The sequence below is a fragment of the Canis lupus genome, chromosome 20 (assembly GCF_048164855.1).
Source record: "Canis lupus baileyi chromosome 20, mCanLup2.hap1, whole genome shotgun sequence".
Taxonomy (NCBI): Eukaryota; Metazoa; Chordata; class Mammalia; order Carnivora; family Canidae; genus Canis; species Canis lupus.
In genome coordinates, this window is record NC_132857.1 from 4,236,857 (window position 1) to 4,257,930 (window position 21,074).

Genomic DNA, 21,074 nt, shown 5'->3' on the forward strand with positions numbered 1-21,074 from the left:
CTTGCAACCACCAATCGGTTCTCTGTTCTTACAGTTTTCCCTTTCCCAGATGCCATACAGATGGAATCATATGGTGTGTAAAGCTTGGAGACTGATTCTTTCACTTAGCAAAGATTCATCGAAGTTGTTATGTGACCAATTTTTTTGTTGTCTTTCTATTACTGAGTAACATTTCATTGTATGGGTGTACAGTGGATAGTTTATCCTTTTACGAATTGAAGGACTTTTTTTTTGGCAATTACAAGTACATGTTGCTATAAACATTCATGTACAGGTTTTTTGTATGAAGAGAATTTTCATATATATGTATATATATCTTGAATACATATTGGATGGATATGTGATTTGGAAATGTTTTCTCCCAGTCTGTGGCTAGTCTTTTCATTCCCCTTATGGTGTCCCTCAGAAAGCAAACATTTTTAATTGTGAAGTCTAGTTTATCAATTTTTCTTTCTATACATTGTGTTTTTGGTGTTATCTTTAAGAGCACTCTAGGTTCCATGGGTTCATGAAGATTTTATGTGTTTGTTTTTAATTTTATAGTTTTAGGTTTTACATTTGAGTCTATGAAACGTTCTTTTTTTTTTTTAATTTTTTTTAAGATTTTATTTATTTATTCATGAGAAACACAGAGATGTGAGAAAGAGAGACAGACACAGGCAGAGGGAGAAGCAGGCTCCATGCAGGGAGCCCGATGTGGGACTTGATCCTGGGACTCCAGGATCACGCCCTGGGCCGAAGGCAGGGGCCAAACCGCTAAGCCACCCAGGGATCCCCGAGTCTATGAAACGTTTGAGTTGATTTTTTTAAAAAAGATTTTATTTATTTATTCATGAGAGACACAGAGAGAGTCAGAGACACAGGCAGAAGGAGAAGCAGGTTCCATGCAGGGAGCCCAATGTGGGACTCGATCCTGGGTCTCCAGGATCACACCCTGGGCCAAAAACAGGTGCTAAACCATTGAGCCACTCCGGCTGCACTTTTTTTTTTTTTTTTTTTTATGAGTTGGTTTTTATAAACGGTGTGAAGTACAGGTCAAGATTCAATCTTTCTCAAGTGAGTGGCCAAGTATTCTAGTACCATTTCTCAAAAAAGCTGTCCTTTCTGCATTGAATTGCCTTTGCACCTTTTCCAAAAATCAATTAACAGTAGCTGTGTGGCTATATTTATGGATTCTCTGTTCTGTTCCATTGGTCTGTGTATCTTTTTTAAATGTAATACCACACTGACCACACTGTCTGGATTGTTGTGTTATGTATTATGAATTAAATAAATGGGGTGTGAGTCTTCTAATTTTGTTCTTTTTCAAAATTGTAGAGGTATATTCAAATGAATGGTACACGTGGAGTTATTAAATGTTGAGCTACGTAACAAAGTTGTTAGAGATACAAACTTTAGTGTGCTATTAATCAAAAGAGCAGAGCAGATCATTTATACTGTGTTTCAGTATACTTCATTTGGAACTGACAGTTCTATTAGTCTCTGGTTAGGTAGCTCCTAGTGCTAGACTTAACTATGATGTTTTAAATAAGTATGAATAAGATCTGAGCTATATTTTGTAGCAGTATGATTTTAGTAATTCACATTTAGTTGTATTTCTATTATATATTGAATACTAAACCTGTTCATCTCATTGTGAAACATTGTGCCAAAGAGAGAAAAATCCCTATGGCCATGAACTTAGAAACACTATTTTTTTTCTCTCTTTTAGTTGAGAAGAAAGTGAATACATTGGGTAAGAATGAAACCGTGTCTGATACGTTTGAAATCCTAAAGTTCTTTTTTCCTCATCTAAGGAAAGTAGGCAGGATTTATCCTGATGTAATCTTTGGCAAAAAGAGAACAGGCGGTAAGCAAACTTAGAATTAGAAAATCAAATATAGATATTTTGATCTTTGAGGACATGCTTTTAAGTTGTGTCGTTTGTTTTTTAATAAATTTATTTTTTATTGGTGTTCAATTTGCCAACATATAGCATAACACCCAGTGCTCATCCCATCAAGTGCCCCCCTCAGTGCCCGTCACCAAGTCACCCCCACCCCCCACCCTCCTCCCCTTCCGCCACCCCTAGTTCGTTTCCCAGAGTCAGGAGTCTCTCACGTTCTGTCTCCCTTTCTGATATTTCCCACTCATTTTTTTCTCCTTTCCCCCTTATTCCCTGTCACTATTTTTTATATTCCCCAAATGAATGAGACCATATAATGTTTGTTCTTCTCCGATTGACTTATTTCACTCAGCATCATGCCCTCCAGTTCCATCCACGTCGAAGCAAATGGTGGGTGTTTGTCATTTCTAATGGCTGAATAATATTCTACTGTATACATAAACCACATTTGTTTGTTTAAGTAGGCTCCATGCCCAGCGTGGGGCTCTAACTCACAATCCTGAGATCAAAAGTTGAATGCTCCACCAACTGAGCCCTCCAGGCGCCCCTTAAGTTTTTTTGAACGTTTCTCTAATTATTATTATGCATGATTTTAGGCTTTAAAATGTAACCCATTAATATAATACTCTGATATATAGATCTCCAGCCTCTGTGGCATTAATTTTTGGACTGCCAGAAATCAGTACTGACCTGACAGGAAAAAAATAGTTCAATAAATATTTAGAGACTTAAATTCGAATTCAATTTTAATACAGATGTTTTGAAAAGAAGTCATTTTAAGTCACATATGCATTTGGCTTATATTAAGCATCTGCTGAGTACCTGGCAACTCTTGTCTCCTTGGTTTTGATAAACTCATTTTTACCCGGTTGTCTTCTTATTTCCTCATCTTTCTGGGGACCAAGGTCAGCAAAAGCTTTACAGAAGAGGTGATTTTGAGCTAATCCTTAAATAATGAATTTGACTCCAGCAGGTATGAAAGAAGAGACAAAGCATTTAAGTTAGAAACAGGGATATTAGGGAAGTCTCAGAATGCTTGCCATTCTCACAAGCCTTATTTATTCTAATGCGTGAGTCACTCTAGGCCAGTGGCAGCAAACTACAGCCCCCAAGCCAAATCTGCTCTTTTACAATAAGATTTTGTTGAACTCTAGTCAGTGCTCATTGTTACTTCTCTGTGACTGTTCCCACACCACAGCAGAGCTGAGTAGTTGCAGCAGAGACTGTATGGCCCAAAAGACAAAAATGTTTACTATCTGGTCCTTTACAGAAAAGTCTTACTGACCTCTGACTGATGTAGGTAGTTCCTTGAGAATAAGGAGTGTTGTTCCATAGCACGTGCCTCTGCCAAGCCCACTGTGTTGGGACAGGGGTGCCATGTGGCATTGTTTAACATCTGAATTCTCACTGTGTTCTGTATACTGAGTTACTGTGTTTTCTTTTTTTAAATGTTTTCTTTCATTGTCTCATTTGACCCTCACAACACAATACAGCAGGACCTTCAATTATCTCTATTTTATGCCTAAGAAAATTGAGGTTTAGAGATACCAGGGTACATCTTGAGATCACACTAGGGACTTTAACTGTGTCAGATTCCCTCTTCAGAGTATTTTGAATGTGGCACGTGTATGTACGTAGACATGCATATGTGTGTGAATGTATGAGAAAGTGTGTGCTACACAAAGGTTATAGGGAACAGGAGGAGGCGATGAAAGACATAGGGGGAAAAAAACCCAGTACATAGAAACTATAAAATACTAGATACTAAGAATAAGCATAGCCTTAAGTAAACATCAGCAAAGATAAGCAGAAGCCCATGTCAGAAAGGATGGAGGGAGAGGTGTTTATAATTGGGAAGAACAGAACTCTTTGTATGGGGGTTTGGGGTGTTGAGGTAACCTAGTTAGCAGAACTGTGTTAAATCCTGAATAATTTTCTAATTCCCCAACTATTTCTTGATTTCCAACCATGCTGTATATATTGATCCTCCTTTTGAGGCCCCTTTGGTGGATTTTCATAGGTTCTTGGGAGGACCAGCTTGCATATAAACCTTCATTACCAAAGGCCATTTAAATGGAGATTCTTTTTCTTAGTAACTAAAAGACCATAAGACATAAAACACTTGTAAAAGCACTGAAGCCTGTAGCAAGGCCTCCTGGGGAAGCTGTCATCAGGCTTCTTTATTTTAGATTCTGAGTATATCTCAATTTCTTCTCTCTACCCTCTTGTAACTTCTTTTTGAGCTTTCATTTCTTCCCCAGTGTATTGAAATAGACTTGTAAATTGACTACGGTTAATCCGTTCTTCATACCCTCCTCAGAGCTTGTACTAAAATGTGTAACGTCATGCTCAACTCTTGCTTAAAATCCTTTAGAAGATCCTCAGTGCATATAGGATGAAGTTAGCTCCTTAACATGGAGTGTGCACAGTAGATTTTATCTTTCAAATCTCAATTTTTGCCATTTCCTCTCCATTTCAGCAACCCTAGAACCCTTACAATCCCTATGAATAAGCCAAGCAATAGCACATGCGTTCAATGAACACACCACCTCCTATCAACCACGATTAACTTGTCATGTAAGTCCCTTACTCAATAGGACTTTTCAGCTCAGTTGGCAACTTCTTTGTGCAGTCCTCCATGTCCTCAAGTAACCAGCTTCTCTCAGGTCCTAGGCCTTGGGGAAGAGCAATGGATAAGCCGTGGCCTTCATCCTCCTACAGACACGTGAGAAAGCAGTTACAGTGTAAAGTGACCAGTGCTGTGACAAGGGAAATACGAGGTGGAACAAGTAATCCATACTTGCAGAATTAGGGAAGACTTTCTGGACGAAGTGCTGTTCACCTGAGTCAACCTTCATGACTTAGGTGAACAGAATTGGAATAGACTAAGTAGGGAAAAAAGCGGGTGATGGATAGTGGAAAAAAGTAGAGGATGTTCATCCAGGTAGAGGAAAAGAAATAGGAAAGGTCTAACAGCAAGAGGACCCAGGCAAAAAGTGTGGCATGTGTGCACAATTGGGGCTAGAAGTTATTAGCAGTATAACATGGGGCAGAGGCCAAATAATAAAGGGACTTGGCCATTCGCTTATTCACCCCAAATTTATTCCAATTATTATGTTTTCTAATAACATTTTTTTTTATTAGATGATAAATGCTATGTGGATGAACTAAGAGTATACAGCTGGTCCACCCAACCTAGTTTAGAAAGAATGAATAATAGAATTAGCACAAAGAAGCTGAAAAAGAGCGTTCCAGGCAGAGAAGGGATGATGTGTGCAAAGGCCTAGAGATGAGAGAGTCCTGTTTGGTCAATCTGAGAAGCTGAAAGATACTAAGTAAGACTGACTTAGAGAGAGAATAATTGAAACAAAATGTAGGTCGGGACTAGGTCATTAAAAGCCTTGTAAATGTTTGTAAACAGCATTTCTTACCCTAAGGCATTGGAAGTCACTTCAGGAATTGCATTTTATTTATTTTTAAAAAATATTTTATTTATTTATTCCTGAAAGAGAGAGAGGGAGGCAGAGACACAGGCAGAGGGAGCAGCAGGCTCCATGCAGGGAGCCTGATGTGAGACTCGATCCCAGGTCTCCAGGATCACACCCTGGGCTGAAGGCGGCGCTAAACCACTGAGCCACCCGGGCTGCCCTAGGAATTGCATTTTAGAGTGGATCCCAAAGTTTGAAACTTGATTCCTGCCTCACGCTATCCATAAAAATCAATTCCAGGTGGACTGTAGATCTAAATATAAAAGGCAAACAATGGGATCCTTGGGTGGCGCAGGGGTTTGGCGCCTGCCTTTGGCCTGGGGCGCGATCCTGGAGACCCGGGATCGAATTCCACATCGGGCTCCCAGTGCATGGAGCCTGCTTCTCCCTCTGCTTGTGTCTCTGCCTCTCTCTCTCTCTCTCTGTGTGACTATCATAAAAAATAAAATAAAATAAAATAAAATAAAATAAAATAAATAAAAGGCAAACAATAAAGCATCCAGACACTATTCAAGAGAATGTCGTTATGACCTGAAGATACAGATTTCTCAACAGGAATCAAAACACTAATTTTATGTAAAGGAGGAGATGGATAAATTGTACTCTATTGAAATTAAGAATTTCTTGGGGTGCCTCGGTGGCTCAGTCAGTTAAGCCTCTGCCTTCAGTTCAGGTTAGGAGTTCAGGGTCCTGGGATTGAGTCCTGCATTGGGCTCCTTGCTCAGTGGGGAGCTTGCTTCTCCCTCTCCTGCTTCCCCTTCCCCCTGCTTGTGCTGTGTCTCTATCAAATAAATAAAATCTTTTAAACAAATTAAGAATTTTTTAAAAATGATTTTATTTATTTATTTGAGAGTGAGCAAGAGAGAGAAAGAGCACAAGCAGGGGTGAGGGGTAGAGGGAGAAGCAGACTCCCCCACTAAGCAGAGAGCCCCATGTGGGGCTCCATCCCAACCCAGAGATCATGATCTGAGCCGGAGGCAGGTGCTTAACCGACTGAGCCACCCAGGTACCCTGACAAAGAATTTCTGTTCATCAAGAGGTAAACATTGAAAAGGGAACCCAGAGTGGGAGATATTTGTAAGACACGTAACTAACAAAGCGTTCGTATTCAGAATCTATAAAGAGCATTAATAAATAAGAAAAATCCAGACAACTCAATAAACAGGTAAGAGCTTAAACAAGGATTTCACAAAAGAATGTCCAAAGACCAATAAACATATGAAAATATGTTCGAACTCAATAGTAATCAGGGAAATAACTAATTCTTACTGTTCTCACTGAAGTTCAATAGTTTTTTGTTACATTTAAATGCTTCTCAGTCTTGTATACCAGAGCCCTGATTGTTTTGACAAATTTTTGCTACTTTTATTATTGCTTTTTTAGGGAGAAGAATTTCTGAGTTCCCTACTTAGCCATTCTAGAAGTTCTTATGCCCATCTTGAAGGTGGGGAAATTGAGGCTGGAGAGGCTGTGTATCTTGCCCAAGTTCATACATCCAGGATTGGTGTTGAGTTTGGGCAAACTTTACTGATATAATCTTAGTATCTATATAGGATGACATGAGATCTGTTCTCCCATTGTTCCAGTCAATATTGAGCAATGAAAATAACTTAGGATCATGGATTCATTCCATCAAATCACTTGGAAATTACTTCATGCATTTTTTTTCACAGATGAAAATATATGATAGTATTTTCTGTTTTGAGCTCCAGCATCTCCTTAGGAACAGAAGTAGAGAATCTGCCAATGTGTGACATTTTGTACCCAAGTTAAGTAAAAGCTAAAATAAATGGAGAGTGGTTAGTTTTATTTTTCACTACACTGAAACCCTCCAACATGAGAACATCCTGGAGTCTACTGAATGCATTTACTAACAGTCCACTACAAATTGGAATTTGCTCAAGCAGAAAATGAACTTAGTGATAAAAATTAATAGTAGTTGGGTACTTTTTATAATATAGTTTCAGACACTCTTTATGACCAAAGAATTAACCCAAACATAGTAATAAGCATAGATATTAATGATGAATTATATTTTTTCTCTGTGGCTTGAAATGATGATTCCATGCTCCTATGTCTGCAGTCTCTTTTGCACTGGGTATTTCCACTGTTAACAGAGGGAATCAAAGTTACCTGAGTCAAACACTGAATTCTGTTGTCTCCAGGATGTCTCCTTCAGAAGAGAAGGACTCTGTGGTGATTGTCTCTGTCGCAGATGTACGTATGAAAAATAAGTGGCTCTCCTCATGCCCAACCTGTGGTCTCCAAATACCCTTCCTTGATGGTAATCACTGTATCGTTTTGGATTTTTTTCCTTAAATTTAAAAAAGCAATTCATAGATGCCTTTTTTGGATAGCAGACAATGTATTCAGTACTAATTTGGCACCACTGAGAAGGAATTAAATACATCAGTCTAAAAAGAAAATATAGTGGTTCCATGTGGAGAAATAAGATTATGTTGTTAAATATATTACCAGGAGCCCTGCATACTATATGATACAGAACTTATATTTACAAACAGAACATTAAAATTAAAATTGAAGCTGGAGTAATAAAACTTGCCAGCCCAATAAAAGGTAAGTATATGAACCGAGATAATTTATATTAACTTAAGTAACAATAACCGTCATGAATATTGAGGAACTCCTTTCTATGTGTGAAGGATTGTAGACAATTTTTATATACATTATTTGTGGCTCACATTACATCCTTGTAAAGTAGGTGTAGCTATCCTGATTTTACAGGTGAAGAAACTGGAGCTTATAGAAAGTAAGTTGCCCAGTAATTAATACATCAGATTCAAATCTATGTCTAATGGCACTCAAATTTTCTATCTTCTAACGCCATGTGAAAGCTTATATAAAGCACTGTATAAATATTAAAATCATAAAGCCTTTTGGAGAAGGAGTTTGGCAACTTGTATTAGATTTAAAATGTGTATATCCTTTATATCAGAAACCTCAATTCTGGGAAGTTATCCTAGGGAGATAATCAGGCAAGAATTCCAAAATAATAAAAAATTGACGGAATGTACGGTAGTTGAGAACACTTACACTGGATCTGGATTGCCAAGGTTCAAATGCCTTGGCTGGTTCAAAAGTCATTTTTTGGCTTGTGAACTTGAACAAGTTCCATAATTTTTCTATGCTTCACTTTTTTTCTTTGCAAAACAGTGATAATAATATCATCTATGTCATAGGGTTGTTTTGTTAATTAAATTAGCTATTTAAAGTATTTAGAATGAAGTAATTATTTCAAGGATTTTCAGTGCACTGTGCTTTTTAAAAGCATAATATTGGAAACCACCAAAAATGTGTATCAATAAGAAGCTGATTAAATCCTTATGTCTACATTGCAGTAATCTGCAGTGCAATTGTAACCATGGAAAAGAGAATGAATAGCTATGTATATTTACTGACATAAAATTATATCCATATCATATTGTTGAGTGGGAAAACATTGCAGAACATCACATCTAACATAATATTATCTACGTAAAATGTGATAGAAGGAAGGAGGTAAAAAATATACAGAGAAAATATATAAAGAAAAAAGAAAATGAGCAAATCTTGGAATAATGGTCTCCAAAATATAAATAATGGTTATCTCTGGATTGAAGGGATCTTTATTGTCCTTTCTATATTCTTTTCTCTATTTGAATTTTCTATAATAAACATGTCTTTGGATGCAGAAAAAACTCAAAAAACAAAAACAAGCAATAGAATAATTAAGAGGAAAATATAAATAAAAGATTAATCTAATAAATAAATTAAACATTCTGTCCAAGTTTAATTTCTTAATATTGAAAGCGTATACATAATCTCCAAATGTTTTGTCACATTTCTGTACATTAAATATTACAATCTTTATTTCTTTGCTGCTGACACAGTGCACATGTACCTAAAATGTTTAGGCGAGTAATAAAATATTAAGGACAAATGTTAAAATGGAATGTATAATGCTTACGAAGTGTAACTTTAGTATTAGGTTTAAAATACAAAATATTTCAGTGTAACAAATAGCTGGTGATTCAATTGATGGCTGTCTCAAAAACCTTAGGTACTGTCATAGAGTTATCTGCATACATCATGATAGATATTTTAAAATAATCTGACTATATACTTTTAGAGTACTCAGATTTGACAATAGAACTGTCATTATTCAAAAATTTTCAGAATTTTGTATTAGGAATGCTTGGGGCCCTGAGGCAATGTTGTGTGAAGGCTATCAATTTTGTAAAAAAAAAAAAATCTGAGAATGTACTATCAAAAGCTATTTACATAGGAATCTTTTCATCTGATATAGCACAGAATTTGATAAAGAGTAGGCACACAAGGTTTGCTGATTGAAGAAAATTTGGGAAATAGGCTGAGTAATACTGTCTGGAAAGCTGGTATAATTTTGAGTACTTTTATTATACTATCATAAAATGAAGACATTTTCAAAAAGAGCAGTTCTTAGACAAAACTGTTTTAGATACATAGGTTTTTGCATGCTAATTTTTATTTTATTTTAAAGATTTTATTTTTTTATTCATGATAGACACAGAGAGAGAGAGACATAGGCAAAGGGAGAAGCAGGCTCCCTGTGGGGAGCCCAATGTGGGACTAGATCCCAGGACCCCAGGATCATGCCCTGAGCCAAAAGCAGATGCTCAACGGTTGAGCCACAGAGGCACCCTGCATGCTAATTTTTAAGTGTTAAATAATGTATAGTGATACTTTGTACTGTGACAAAGGAAGAATGAAATCTTTTCAGTACTGAAGTCAGATCTTTTAGACACATGGATATTTTAAATTCTTTTATAGAGGGTGAAAAAATAAAAAATTAGGACACGATAACATTCCATATATAAACTAGATTTACGTGTAGCAACCATACAGTAGCGAAACTATTAAGCATGCTTTATTTCAGTGAAATACTTTTCTCATTTTTAGAGAAATGAAGATTATTTAAAATATGTTGTGGACATGATTACAAAAAGGTAAGTACTGTCTGATAAGTTTAAAAATAGCTCTTCTTTCATTTTTCTATTTTTTTTCTGCCCAGTTACATTACTTTATTAGTGATCATATCCATTTTGATGAGTGTAGCTGTATAGAAAGAACTACTGAGATCTGCAGGTAGTTCTAAGCTGTAATCAACTATAGCTTATGATTTTTCCCCAATTTTGCAGGTCGTCTGCTTAATAAAATCCACCTTTTTCATGTTATTATCATTGTATCTATTCTCCATGAAATCCACTTCCTCTGACAGAAGCCTGCTAGATTATTTTTAAAGCATTTTTGTGTACCTTACTGTATGAAGTGACGTTCTCCACTTCTGTTTACAATCTCCTGCTGGATGTAACCCTGGAGATGCAAGCACATGATGATGAACCAACATTGTTAGTTATCAAGCAAGATGCTGTGGAATGGACCCAGCCTTTCAGATCTTTATGTTCCAGTGGGTAATACACTTGGTAAAAACCAATCACAACAGGGACGCTGGTGTTTTGTATTGGTATAGGGAGGGCAGTGGAAAACACGTAGAGGAGGAAGCATTTCACTCTGCCTGCAAGATAAGAAGAAGGTAATAATTGAGCTGAGTGTGAAGGTGTAAGAGGATACTCTTAAAGCAGATAAAAGGAGAAAGGGAATGCTTGGCAAATAGGATTGCTTGAGAAGGCAGAAAGGCCTAAAAGGAGCATGCTAGATTTATGGAAAAAGAAGTATATCCTGGAGTGTGGATATTTGAGATTAAGGAAGGAGTATGAGTAGGAGTTAATTAAGACAGGCTGGCATAAGGTCATGAAGAGCCTTCGGGAATATGCTAAGGATCATGCACTTGATGCTACAGACCTGGGTTGCAAGCATGGCCTTCAAGCTGAATCTGGCCAACAGACCAGACCATTTGGCTTCACTAGCAAAGTGTTTTGTTTCCTTACCAAACAGCTCAAGGGGAGGAGGCAAAGTTATTTTAGTCAAAAGAATTCCAGCTAATAACTGTAGAAAGAAATGTATCAGAAAATCACCGTTTTGAAACAGTTGGTTCAGGCAGGTCATTAAGTGACTTGTGGCTGGAGAACTTTAGGAGGAAGGCCTACCTGCCAGCATCCAAACAGGAAAACCCCTTGGTAGTTGAGATGGAGGGAATTCAAAGGATTGGTCAAAAAAAGTGTTTACAGGGGTTGAGAGAACAAAAGAGAAGAAAGGAAATGGGAGAAGCCTAAAGGGAGATGGCTTACAGCTCAAGGTCTGACGGTGGCTGCGCCCTGCTGCTGTGCTACCCACGGGGGGCTCTGTCGCAGGGCCACCCCCGTGGACTCCACTCCTGGGGGGCCTTCACCGAGCCCCAAGGTAGGAAGAACAGCCTCTCTTGCGCCCCTCCGCAGGTGGAACCCAGCAGGATCCAGCTAGCGAGGGCCCGGGGTTGGCGTGCAGACCCCCTGCCGCTGCGATACCGGCAGAGCACAAGTGTGAGACCAAGCTGAGAGCAGGCAGGCAAGCCCGAGGGGGGCTCAGGTGCCCCCAGCTCAACCCCAGGTCAGCCTCAGTGTCCCTGGATGCCAGACAGACGTTTGGGTCTTCTGATGTGTAGCCAGCGAAATACACTGAAATCACAGCGGGGCATTATTGCCCACCACCCTCCAATATACAATGTAACACAACACAAGACAGAACAGGCTTTTTAAAATGTTTGTGAGTTTCAGAGGTAGAATTCAGTGATTCATCTGTTGCATGTAACACCCAGTGCTCATCAGATCAAGAGCCCTCCCTGGTGCTGGTCACCCAGGGACCCCATCCCCTAGCAACATCCCTTCCAGCAACCTTAGAGTTGTGGTTCCTAGAGTTAGGCTCTCACGGTTTGCCTCCCTCTCTGTTTCTTCTTCTTTTTCCTTCCCTTACCCCATATTCATCTGTTTTGGTTTTTTTTTTAAGATTTTTTGTTTCCTCATGAAAGAACCAGAGAGAGAGGCAGAGACACAGGCAGAGGGAGAAGCAGGCTCCCTGTGGAAAGCCAGATGGAGGACTCGATCCCAGGACCCCGGGGTCACGCCCTGGGCCAAAGGCAGATGCTCAACTGCTGAGCTACCCAGGCATTACCCCCGCCCCCAACCTTTTTAAAAAAGATTTTATCTTTTTGTTTCTTAAATTCCACATATGAGTGAAATCATATGTTCAAGACTGAATGACCTTTAATCTAAAGTCCAGTTTAGAGTGTACACAGTGATTAGAGGAAGCAGTCTGTAGTAACCACTAGGATTCAGGACACTGTAGAATACAGTTGATCCAGTTCTTTTCAAAAAGATAGTTGAGGGGAAAAAAAAAAAAGAAAAGCTGAAATAACTGGTCTGGAAAATAAATTTTAAAAAGAACCCAGAGATAACAGTTTATAATAAGAGGATCTTATGTGGTTACTTATTTGAACACCATCCCCCACCCCACCTTTACCCATTCACCTGTTAGATACTTTTTAGAGTACTGAGGATATTTGAATATCAGCTGAATATTATGTGATATTAAATAGCTATTCTTAGTCTTATAAGGTGTGATAATGGCATGTAGTTGTGTAAATAAATGTCCTTTTTGATTTGACACTGAAGAATTAAAGGGTGAGAAATGATACCTAGGATTTGTTTTAAAATACTTCAACACCAAAAAGGGGGCTGTATGGATGAAACAAACATAGTAAAAATGAATGGTTGAAATCAGGTGATTTGGGATTCATCGTAGTCCCACTTTTCAGTGTGTGTGAGGTAATTTTCAAAATAAAAATTTAAAGAATTGAATTAGACTGTTCTCAACAACCTCGACTGATGGGGAGAGGTGTTAAATCAGAGCAGCCTAAGGGTGTTTGGGGAGGTCTGGAAATGGGAGCACCAGGAGTGTTTTTTTTTTTTTATTTTTTATTTATTGATGATAGTCACACACAGAGAGAGAGAGGCAGAGACACAGACAGAGAAGCAGGCTCCATGCACCGGGAGCCCGAAATGGGTTCCAGGTCTCCAGATCGCGCCCTGGGCCAAAGGCAGGCGCCAAACCGCTGCGCCACCCAGGGATCCCCAGGAGTGGTTTTATATGTGCCCTCATCCCCCGGGGAGGAAGCTGATGGACAAGGTCTAGGGGGAGTTGGATGCAAGATACACATGGAAGGATTTAGACAGGACTAAGCTAAGATAAAGGGGGTAAAGATAAGAACAGGTGAAGGAGCAGAAAAACATGATTAGTCTGAGAAAGAGGGTGAAATGAAAGCATTCCCTCCTTAAAGGTTTTTTTTTTCCTCTGTGAAAGAAAGCTGATGTGCTGAGAATGAGGATTTTATTAGCAGTGAACTTGAACTTGAGAGTGGTGGTGAAGCCTGAGAGGAGTAGATGATGTTATGGAAGGAGATAGAACTGGGCAAGATCAACTAAAACATCCTTGTCTGTCCGTTTTACCCAAAAAAGGTTCCCCAGGAAAAAAAGTTGCCTCATACTTGAATCCTTAAAGTGTTCTCATATTCCAGGACTCCTTCTCTTGGTTGCTTTATTCTGCATAATAGACCACTGTTTGGAGAAGACACATTAGCCTGAAATGACTTAAGTCTATGCTGGTTTGGTGTCCTTATAAGGGAGTCTTAACAACCGGTTACAAAGCAGGCAGAGGTTTATAAACAATTCCTGGAGATATGTTTGCATTCTTGCAAATTTTTTGAAGATGACTTTCAAAAAGTATTATCGTATGTGGTTACTTGTGAGGACCACAGTAAAAATACTTCTTGATGTAGATAGATACTTGTGTTTTCTATGAAATGTGCAAAGACAATGTCACTAAGAATTTTAGTTAGACTTGATGATCATATGTTAGATGATTCAAAAAGAGATTCTCATGGTGATAAGAATGTTAATGTTAACGCAGGATAAAGAGTTGGAATAAAATTGTTTTATTTTTTTGTGAGAATAGAGTAAAACTAATTTTTAAATAGATATTATAGAATACGCAATTTAAATGAGATTGTTAATATAGATTCATAACTTTTCATTTATATACCTAAATTTTATATATTTAATTTAGCCAAGACCCTTTTTCTAGGTCTTCTCATTGGGGTTAAGAGAGATTGCTCTGTATTTTATTGATCCTACATTTGAGGCTATATAGTAATTGTCAAAGGACCAACTAAGGTTATGTATGACCTTATATGAAGTTGTATATAACTGTGTACTTTATATAATATGATAAAGCTGTAAAGTTTCCACATTTTTATAACTATAAGGTAAAATCATTTATAATGGCAACGATGTACAGTTTATACTATTTCTCTAGTCATTGGCAACTAACAGGCCTGGTATCATTGTCTCAAGGACTTTTGATGCTATCCATAACCTAACAAGCTAGAAAAGATTTGAAGAATCCTAGAAAGGTGTCACCACACAGAATTTCAAAAGTCTTGCTTAAGACAGACTAAATAAAGCTGAGCCTGGGATCTTCCTCTTTATCTATAATGGGAGATTATACCATCAAGATAGAAATTACTTGTAACTTGACTTTTGTTGCTTTGGGACTTTGTATGAAATTTTCTAGAGGACAAAATTTACTTAGAAGCATCTGCAATCCAAACTTTCTGATGATTGTATATACTGCAACTTAATGTTATTTTTGCTTGTCTCTGCTATTCTGAGTTGCTGTATGAAGTTATGCAATTTCATTTTTTAAAATGTAGATATTATGTTACTAACCCCAAATCAACTAGAATTCCTCAGTCTTTTCTTCCATACCAACATTTTCTGCTCCTCAAGGAACATACTAAAATGAGCTTTTGGAAAACTTTCCACTTGATATACCATAAAATATGAGGAGCCAATAAGACTTTCATGCTCCCCATGTACACTTCCCCCCTAAATAAATAAACAAACAAACAAACAAACAAATAACCAGGAAATCTTCCACTGGTGCATAGAGCCTGAGAAGAATAGAACAATTCTTTTTCTGCAAGGGTAGTAGTGCTATTCCAGTTTTACAGATGAAGAACCTGAAGGTCAGAGAAGGTAAATGACTTGCTTAAAGTTTGTCAGTGAAGTAAGCAAAGTTGGTAGAGACCCTTTTCTGGGTCTAAACCCTACCTGCTCTCTAGCGGGTAGCTACTGCTTCCCCAGGCTCATGACACATCCAAATGATGAAACATTTGGAAATCATTTAAAAAGCAAATGAAAGGAGCATAATTGTCCACATTCCAATGGCACAGGGAGGCAACACAGCCGCATGTTCTCCTGTCTGTAGGTGACCTAACAACAGAGTCACAGGGATTGGGCACCAACAGACTTTGAAAGGAACAGTGAGACGATGATATGCATTTGTCATTTATGTAGTGATTTGTGAGCTGAAGAGCCCGAAGCAAGTTTGTACTGTATGGGCTTGTTAACGGTTAATACAGTAGGATGAGCCAAATTCGAACAGTGTGGTTGAGGGAGACATGTCATTTAACTAAGACATGGTAACTGGGGTTCCCATAGTGGAATTGCGCAAAGTGGGGGCTGCCTATTTTGCACGTAATTGAGATTGTGCATATAAAACTCCCATCTTGCGTTTTCACTATTAGCACAGAACAAACATTTTCTTGAGGTTTTAACATTTTAATAAATATTCTAATGCCTAAGTTTTAATCCCATTTAAAGTCATAATATCTATCTCCAAAGGAAAACCGTTTAAAATGCTCTACTTGGTATGCCCCATCCTTTACCTCGATGGCACAAGATGTGTATTACAGCTTTTGTGAACAATATTTTGTGCATTTTAATGATGTCCTAGTTGGTCTATAAATATTAACTTTTAAAAATAAAGATTCAAAAAGCATACATAATCATCCAGTGAATTTTGGACAAGAGTCGCACTGAATCCTTGCTTGCTATGAGGAGTCTATAGCTTCAGCAAACACAATACTAGTCAGTAGGACTCTTACTACTCTAAACAATGCACTTTATTTTCATTTTTTTAAAAGATTTTAGTTCATTCATGAGAGACAGAGAGGCAGAGACATGGGCTTTGAGAGAGGCAGGCTCCCTGTGGGGGGGCCCAATGCACCTCAACCACTGAGCCACCCAGGCATCCCAAAACTATGCACTTTGAAAAATCATCTAATGTTTTATGCTAATTCATTAGTTCCATTATTTTGAATCTTTTAGAGTACCTATCTAATTGTAAACTTGCAAAAAATTAAATGCCTGTAATTTTTATGAGACTAAATTTATATTGTATATTTTAACTTTTTGTTATGTTGCTCACTAATTTATAAAAGAAATACTTTAGCTAAAAAGTATTAGTTTCATAATGTGGATATCGTGTATCAACGTGAGAAAATTCAAATAAAAATATTATGTGGACAGGCATGAGGACATTCTTTTGAAGTATTTGCTATTTTGGTAAATCAAAAATTGAGTTGCAAGCTTCCATTTACTTCTGTTTACAGATTCAAAAGGCAACTTAAGTCTGGATCCTTAGAAGTCATTTCAATACCTGCCTTTTTTTATCCAAACATATTACCTCTCACACAGTCAACTGAGGACTCGGGAAAATTAGAGAGGTATGACATATTGCCTTAAATAACCTCATCCATTGTAATGTTGGAACCAGCCTCTAATAGATCCCATTTCAAACACAGCCAGCTCCTACTAGCTTGCAAGAGCTGACTGTGCGCATTACTTCCCAATCTGCGTTCAGCGACATCAAGTTGGTAGCATGAAATCAGCCCTGGTAGGAGCATTTACACCATGGAAATGGGCAAAAGCTAAAAATCGTGGCTCACCCCCACCCCATTATGGGAAGAATGAGTTGTTAAACATTTATCAACAGCACACCATTGATTATCTATGTTCACGTTTTCAGCCAATAATTAACAAGGGCATAAGGATGGGAGAAAGAAAGCGTGGGGTTATAAATTATTACATGTACATTCTAGTTACAACTTTTTTTCTGTTTGCTGGTCATGCTAGACAGGTAATGTAGCCTTTGTATTCTTAGCTTCCTCACCTTTCCAGTGTGCATGATAAAATCTACTTTATACATTTGGAAAAGTCATTGTAAGAATAAAATATGATCGTGTTTATGAAAGAATTTTGAAGAATTAAAGGTCTATACGTGTATATAGGATCACTCTTGTTTGATTATAAATGTATCATAAGAAATGTAATAGTTTGGTTTCTCAGAACTTTAAATAGAGTAAAAGGAATGTCAAAATTAAGAAAAAAATCCGATCCCAGGAAACTTGTGAGCTTTTGTTTTGTTTTACAATAATAAATGGCATGTCAGAGTTTGGACATCTCTTAAGGGTTTTGTTTTTGCTTTGAATTAAGTAGTCGGTTCTTAGATCGCAGGGAGACATTCTAGATCCTGTTTTTTCTTTCTGCTCTTTCTGTCTCTATCATACAGAGACATCTCATCATTTCTGTCTCTATCATAATTTCTTCTTTTGTAAAAAATCTCTGCCTCATCCTTCTCATCCGCATTCCTCTGCCTTCGACTTAGTTCAGGCCATTCATGATCTATTTTCCCTAAACCTCGCCTAATCTGGCCTCTCTTCTAATTCATTCTCCGTAGGGTAACCAAGAAGAATCCCTTCTCATAGGAAATCAGGTCCAACTTTCTTCATGATCTGGTCTTTATACCCACCTTACCATCGTCAGATTTTTCCATCCACTCCTGGTGCTCTGGATCTAAGGTGGCACATGCTCCCACACATTTCATGCCTTTGCAATTCCAGTCCTCTCACTGAATGCCCGGCTTCCTGAGCCACCCGCCCCATCTTATTTTACATCATCATTGCCAGTGTCTCTATATAGCAGTTCTTTCATTGTTCTGATTTTATAATTTTTCTGTCTTTTCATACTGGATTATGAAACCCAGAAGGGCAGACCTGCATCGTGTCTTGCTCTTTGTATCTTCGGGAACTGGGCTAATACTTAGCTTAGTAATAGATTAGAATAATTTAGTTTCTTCTTTCTTTTATTTGAACAAGACCTAAGATTAGAAAGAGTATTAACTTTACTACACAGATCAAAATTTAACTGACCAAAATGTAAAATAAATAGATTGTGCTTATCCTAGTTTAGTGATGGCAGATATGGTACACTGGGTAAAGATGGGAAACACTGTAATATAACTTCTGAGCATAACATATTCAATTTTACTTACTGTAGATAGTACTCTATATTAGTAAAGGGTAAAAAATTGATTACTGAAATGTGCTTATAAATAAGAATTACATAATAATGACAAATATTAACAGATTTTATTACTTATCTTTAGTTGGCGCATCAAACAAGTACTGGATTTTTGTTTTTTGATGTTGTATGCCCAACCCAAGGCTATGTATTATTTACAGGTAAGACCATGGTGTGTGTGTGTGTGTGTGTGTGTGTGTGTGTGTGTGTGTGTGTGATTTAAAGTGGAGGTATGTTCTCCTTCCCTTTTGGTTCCTTCCTTCCTCATTATATTCCTCCTCCTTACTTTTTATTCAGAAAATAGAAAATAATCGCTATATCAAAGTTCCAAAAAAAAGTTTAAGGTTGATTTTTTTAAAAAAAGATTTTGTTTATTCACTTGACACACACAGAGAGAGAGAGAGAGCGCACAAGCAGGGGAGCTGGAGAGGGAGAAGCAGACTCCCCGCTGAGCAGGGAGCCCAACATGGGGCTTGGTCCCAGGCCCCCGGGATCATGACCTGAGCTGCAGGCAGATGCTTAACCGACTGAGCCACCTGGGCGTCCCAGAGTTGATTTTATACAAGTCTTCTTGCTGGGTTTACTATTAATAGAGGAGATTATAGTTACCTGAAGCAAACTGAAAAGAAATTCTCAAATTAGAAAAAATAGAAATTGTACTTCCTACATTTCTCTTCCCACAGACTTATTACATTAAGTAGACCTATTTGAACACATCTTAGATGTCAGTGTGTCTGCCTACCTTGGCTCGCATTGTATGTTCTTCCCAGTTCTACAGTGCCTCACTGTATTTCTGAAATAAATCAATTATATATCACTGGTACTCCCTGAATTGTGGCACTGTTAAACAATAGGGTTATGTTTCCCAGCAGTGAGTCTGTGCCTTACTGCATGTGACAATGTGCAGTTGTAAGAGGAGTTTGTAAGATACCATTGGAGAAGAGAGAATGTTACAAAGTCCTGAAGCAGGATTCTCTCTTTTACTGGCAGAAAAAAGAAATCCCTTTTGATTCCTAGCTAGCGGAATGTAACAGAAACACGAGATCCAGCCAGTGTGTTCTTCCCAATTTGAAAAAGCGTCAATTCTTTTTTGTGCTTAGAGACTTTCACGTTTTTGTGAGTCGTTTAGGATGGCCTCTTAGTGCATAGATTACACATAACATATATGAAATTAAAAAAGAAAATTCTAATTTCCCCTTTCCCCTCTCTTATTATGGAGAACTATTTTTAGGCTTGCCTGCACCATCATTCTACAGAACTAGTTGTGGATGACAATGCCAATTCCCCCTTTGTCATCTCTATGCCAGCCACATTTCCTGGCAAGAGGACATGGCACCTGTCATCTCAAACATAAACCTGCGTGGCCTTAAATTAGAAACTGCAGTATTTGTAAGGATGAAAATGGATTCAAATAACTTTTTTTCAGTGAGGAGTTAGATTGAAAAAAAACAAAGGAGTTAGATTGAGTGTTCCATATTAGTGTTTAGGAAACAAACATCATCTCTGGTCTTAGAACCTGAAAGTGAAAACCAATTAACAGTAAATACCCTGAGTGACTTGAACTAAAAATAAAATTAACCTCATAAAAAGATTTTCTTCAATGTATCCTATTGAAAGTATTTTCAATTCTCAAGCTAATACAACTTATTCAATGGAAGTATCAAAGGTACTAATGACCTTTTGGGTTTTTTCCAGCTAGAAGATGATATCATAGCTAAAAAGATGTACTTTACGAAAATCACAGATTTTGTGCATAATGGTACTTCAAATAATTGGTTTTATATTGAGTTTTCAATTCTTGGATTCATAGGTAAGCAACATATCTATTTTTTAGCACACGATAATCTTAAAATAACTTACCAGTTTGTTACTAAATGAAAAGGAATAACATGATTTCTATAAAAGATAATACTAATTTAATAATAAGATCAAATTCAAGTATCTGAATTTCAGAAAATGTATTTTTAAACCAATTTTTCCTAGATGGGAAATATAAATGAGCAGGTTGACATATATGTTATAAAAACATAAGAAAGCTACCACTTGCTAAATGCTCGCTGGGAGTCTGGTGCAATGTGTTATTAGCTCAGTGATGAAGGTGTATTTATTTTATATGGAAAAATATTCTGTTTAAAGAATTGAAGTTATAGAGAAAGGAATTCTAACTTAGAACTACCCTACTCTAAATTTCCTATAATTTCCAGTATGCCAAAGCTGACACACTTAGAAAAGTATAAAAATATATGAGTCAGACCCACCATGGAAAAGTTTCTAAAATTGTGCCCATGATGTGATTTTTTAAAAATGTCTTCTATAGACTTTCTTTTTTTCTTCCTTCCAGCCTTTCCACCCTTCCTTCTATACTTGTCCTTTTATTTGAATCCTGAGGCAGCAGGCTGAATGACCATACTTATTTCACGGTGCATGTCAACTCTTGCTTCATGTGGAAGCCCTCTCTTATTTTATTCTTTTGTTTTATGCCCAGTCCATACTCCCACTTCCTCCTGCCCCTCAATAGGTTTGCAC

At 37.5% G+C, this 21,074-nt stretch overlaps 1 protein-coding gene across 6 annotated transcripts in view; it reads left to right on the top strand.

Moving 5' to 3' along the window:
• Positions 1–21,074, top strand: part of MGAT4D (MGAT4 family member D) — a 49,158-nt gene that overhangs the window by 13,423 nt on the left and 14,661 nt on the right. For 3 of the 6 annotated variants that reach the window (XM_072788298.1, XM_072788304.1, XM_072788303.1), the window contains exons 3-8: positions 1,712–1,849; positions 7,457–7,590; positions 10,312–10,358; positions 16,799–16,912; positions 18,634–18,709; positions 20,244–20,358. In XM_072788298.1, the coding sequence (XP_072644399.1) occupies positions 1,712–1,849; positions 7,457–7,590; positions 10,312–10,358; positions 16,799–16,912; positions 18,634–18,709; positions 20,244–20,358 (624 nt within the window). The remainder of the gene's footprint in view (positions 1–1,711; positions 1,850–7,456; positions 7,591–10,311; positions 10,359–16,798; positions 16,913–18,633; positions 18,710–20,243; positions 20,359–21,074) is intronic. The other 3 variants (XM_072788300.1, XM_072788301.1, XM_072788302.1) reach the window with 3 other exon arrangements.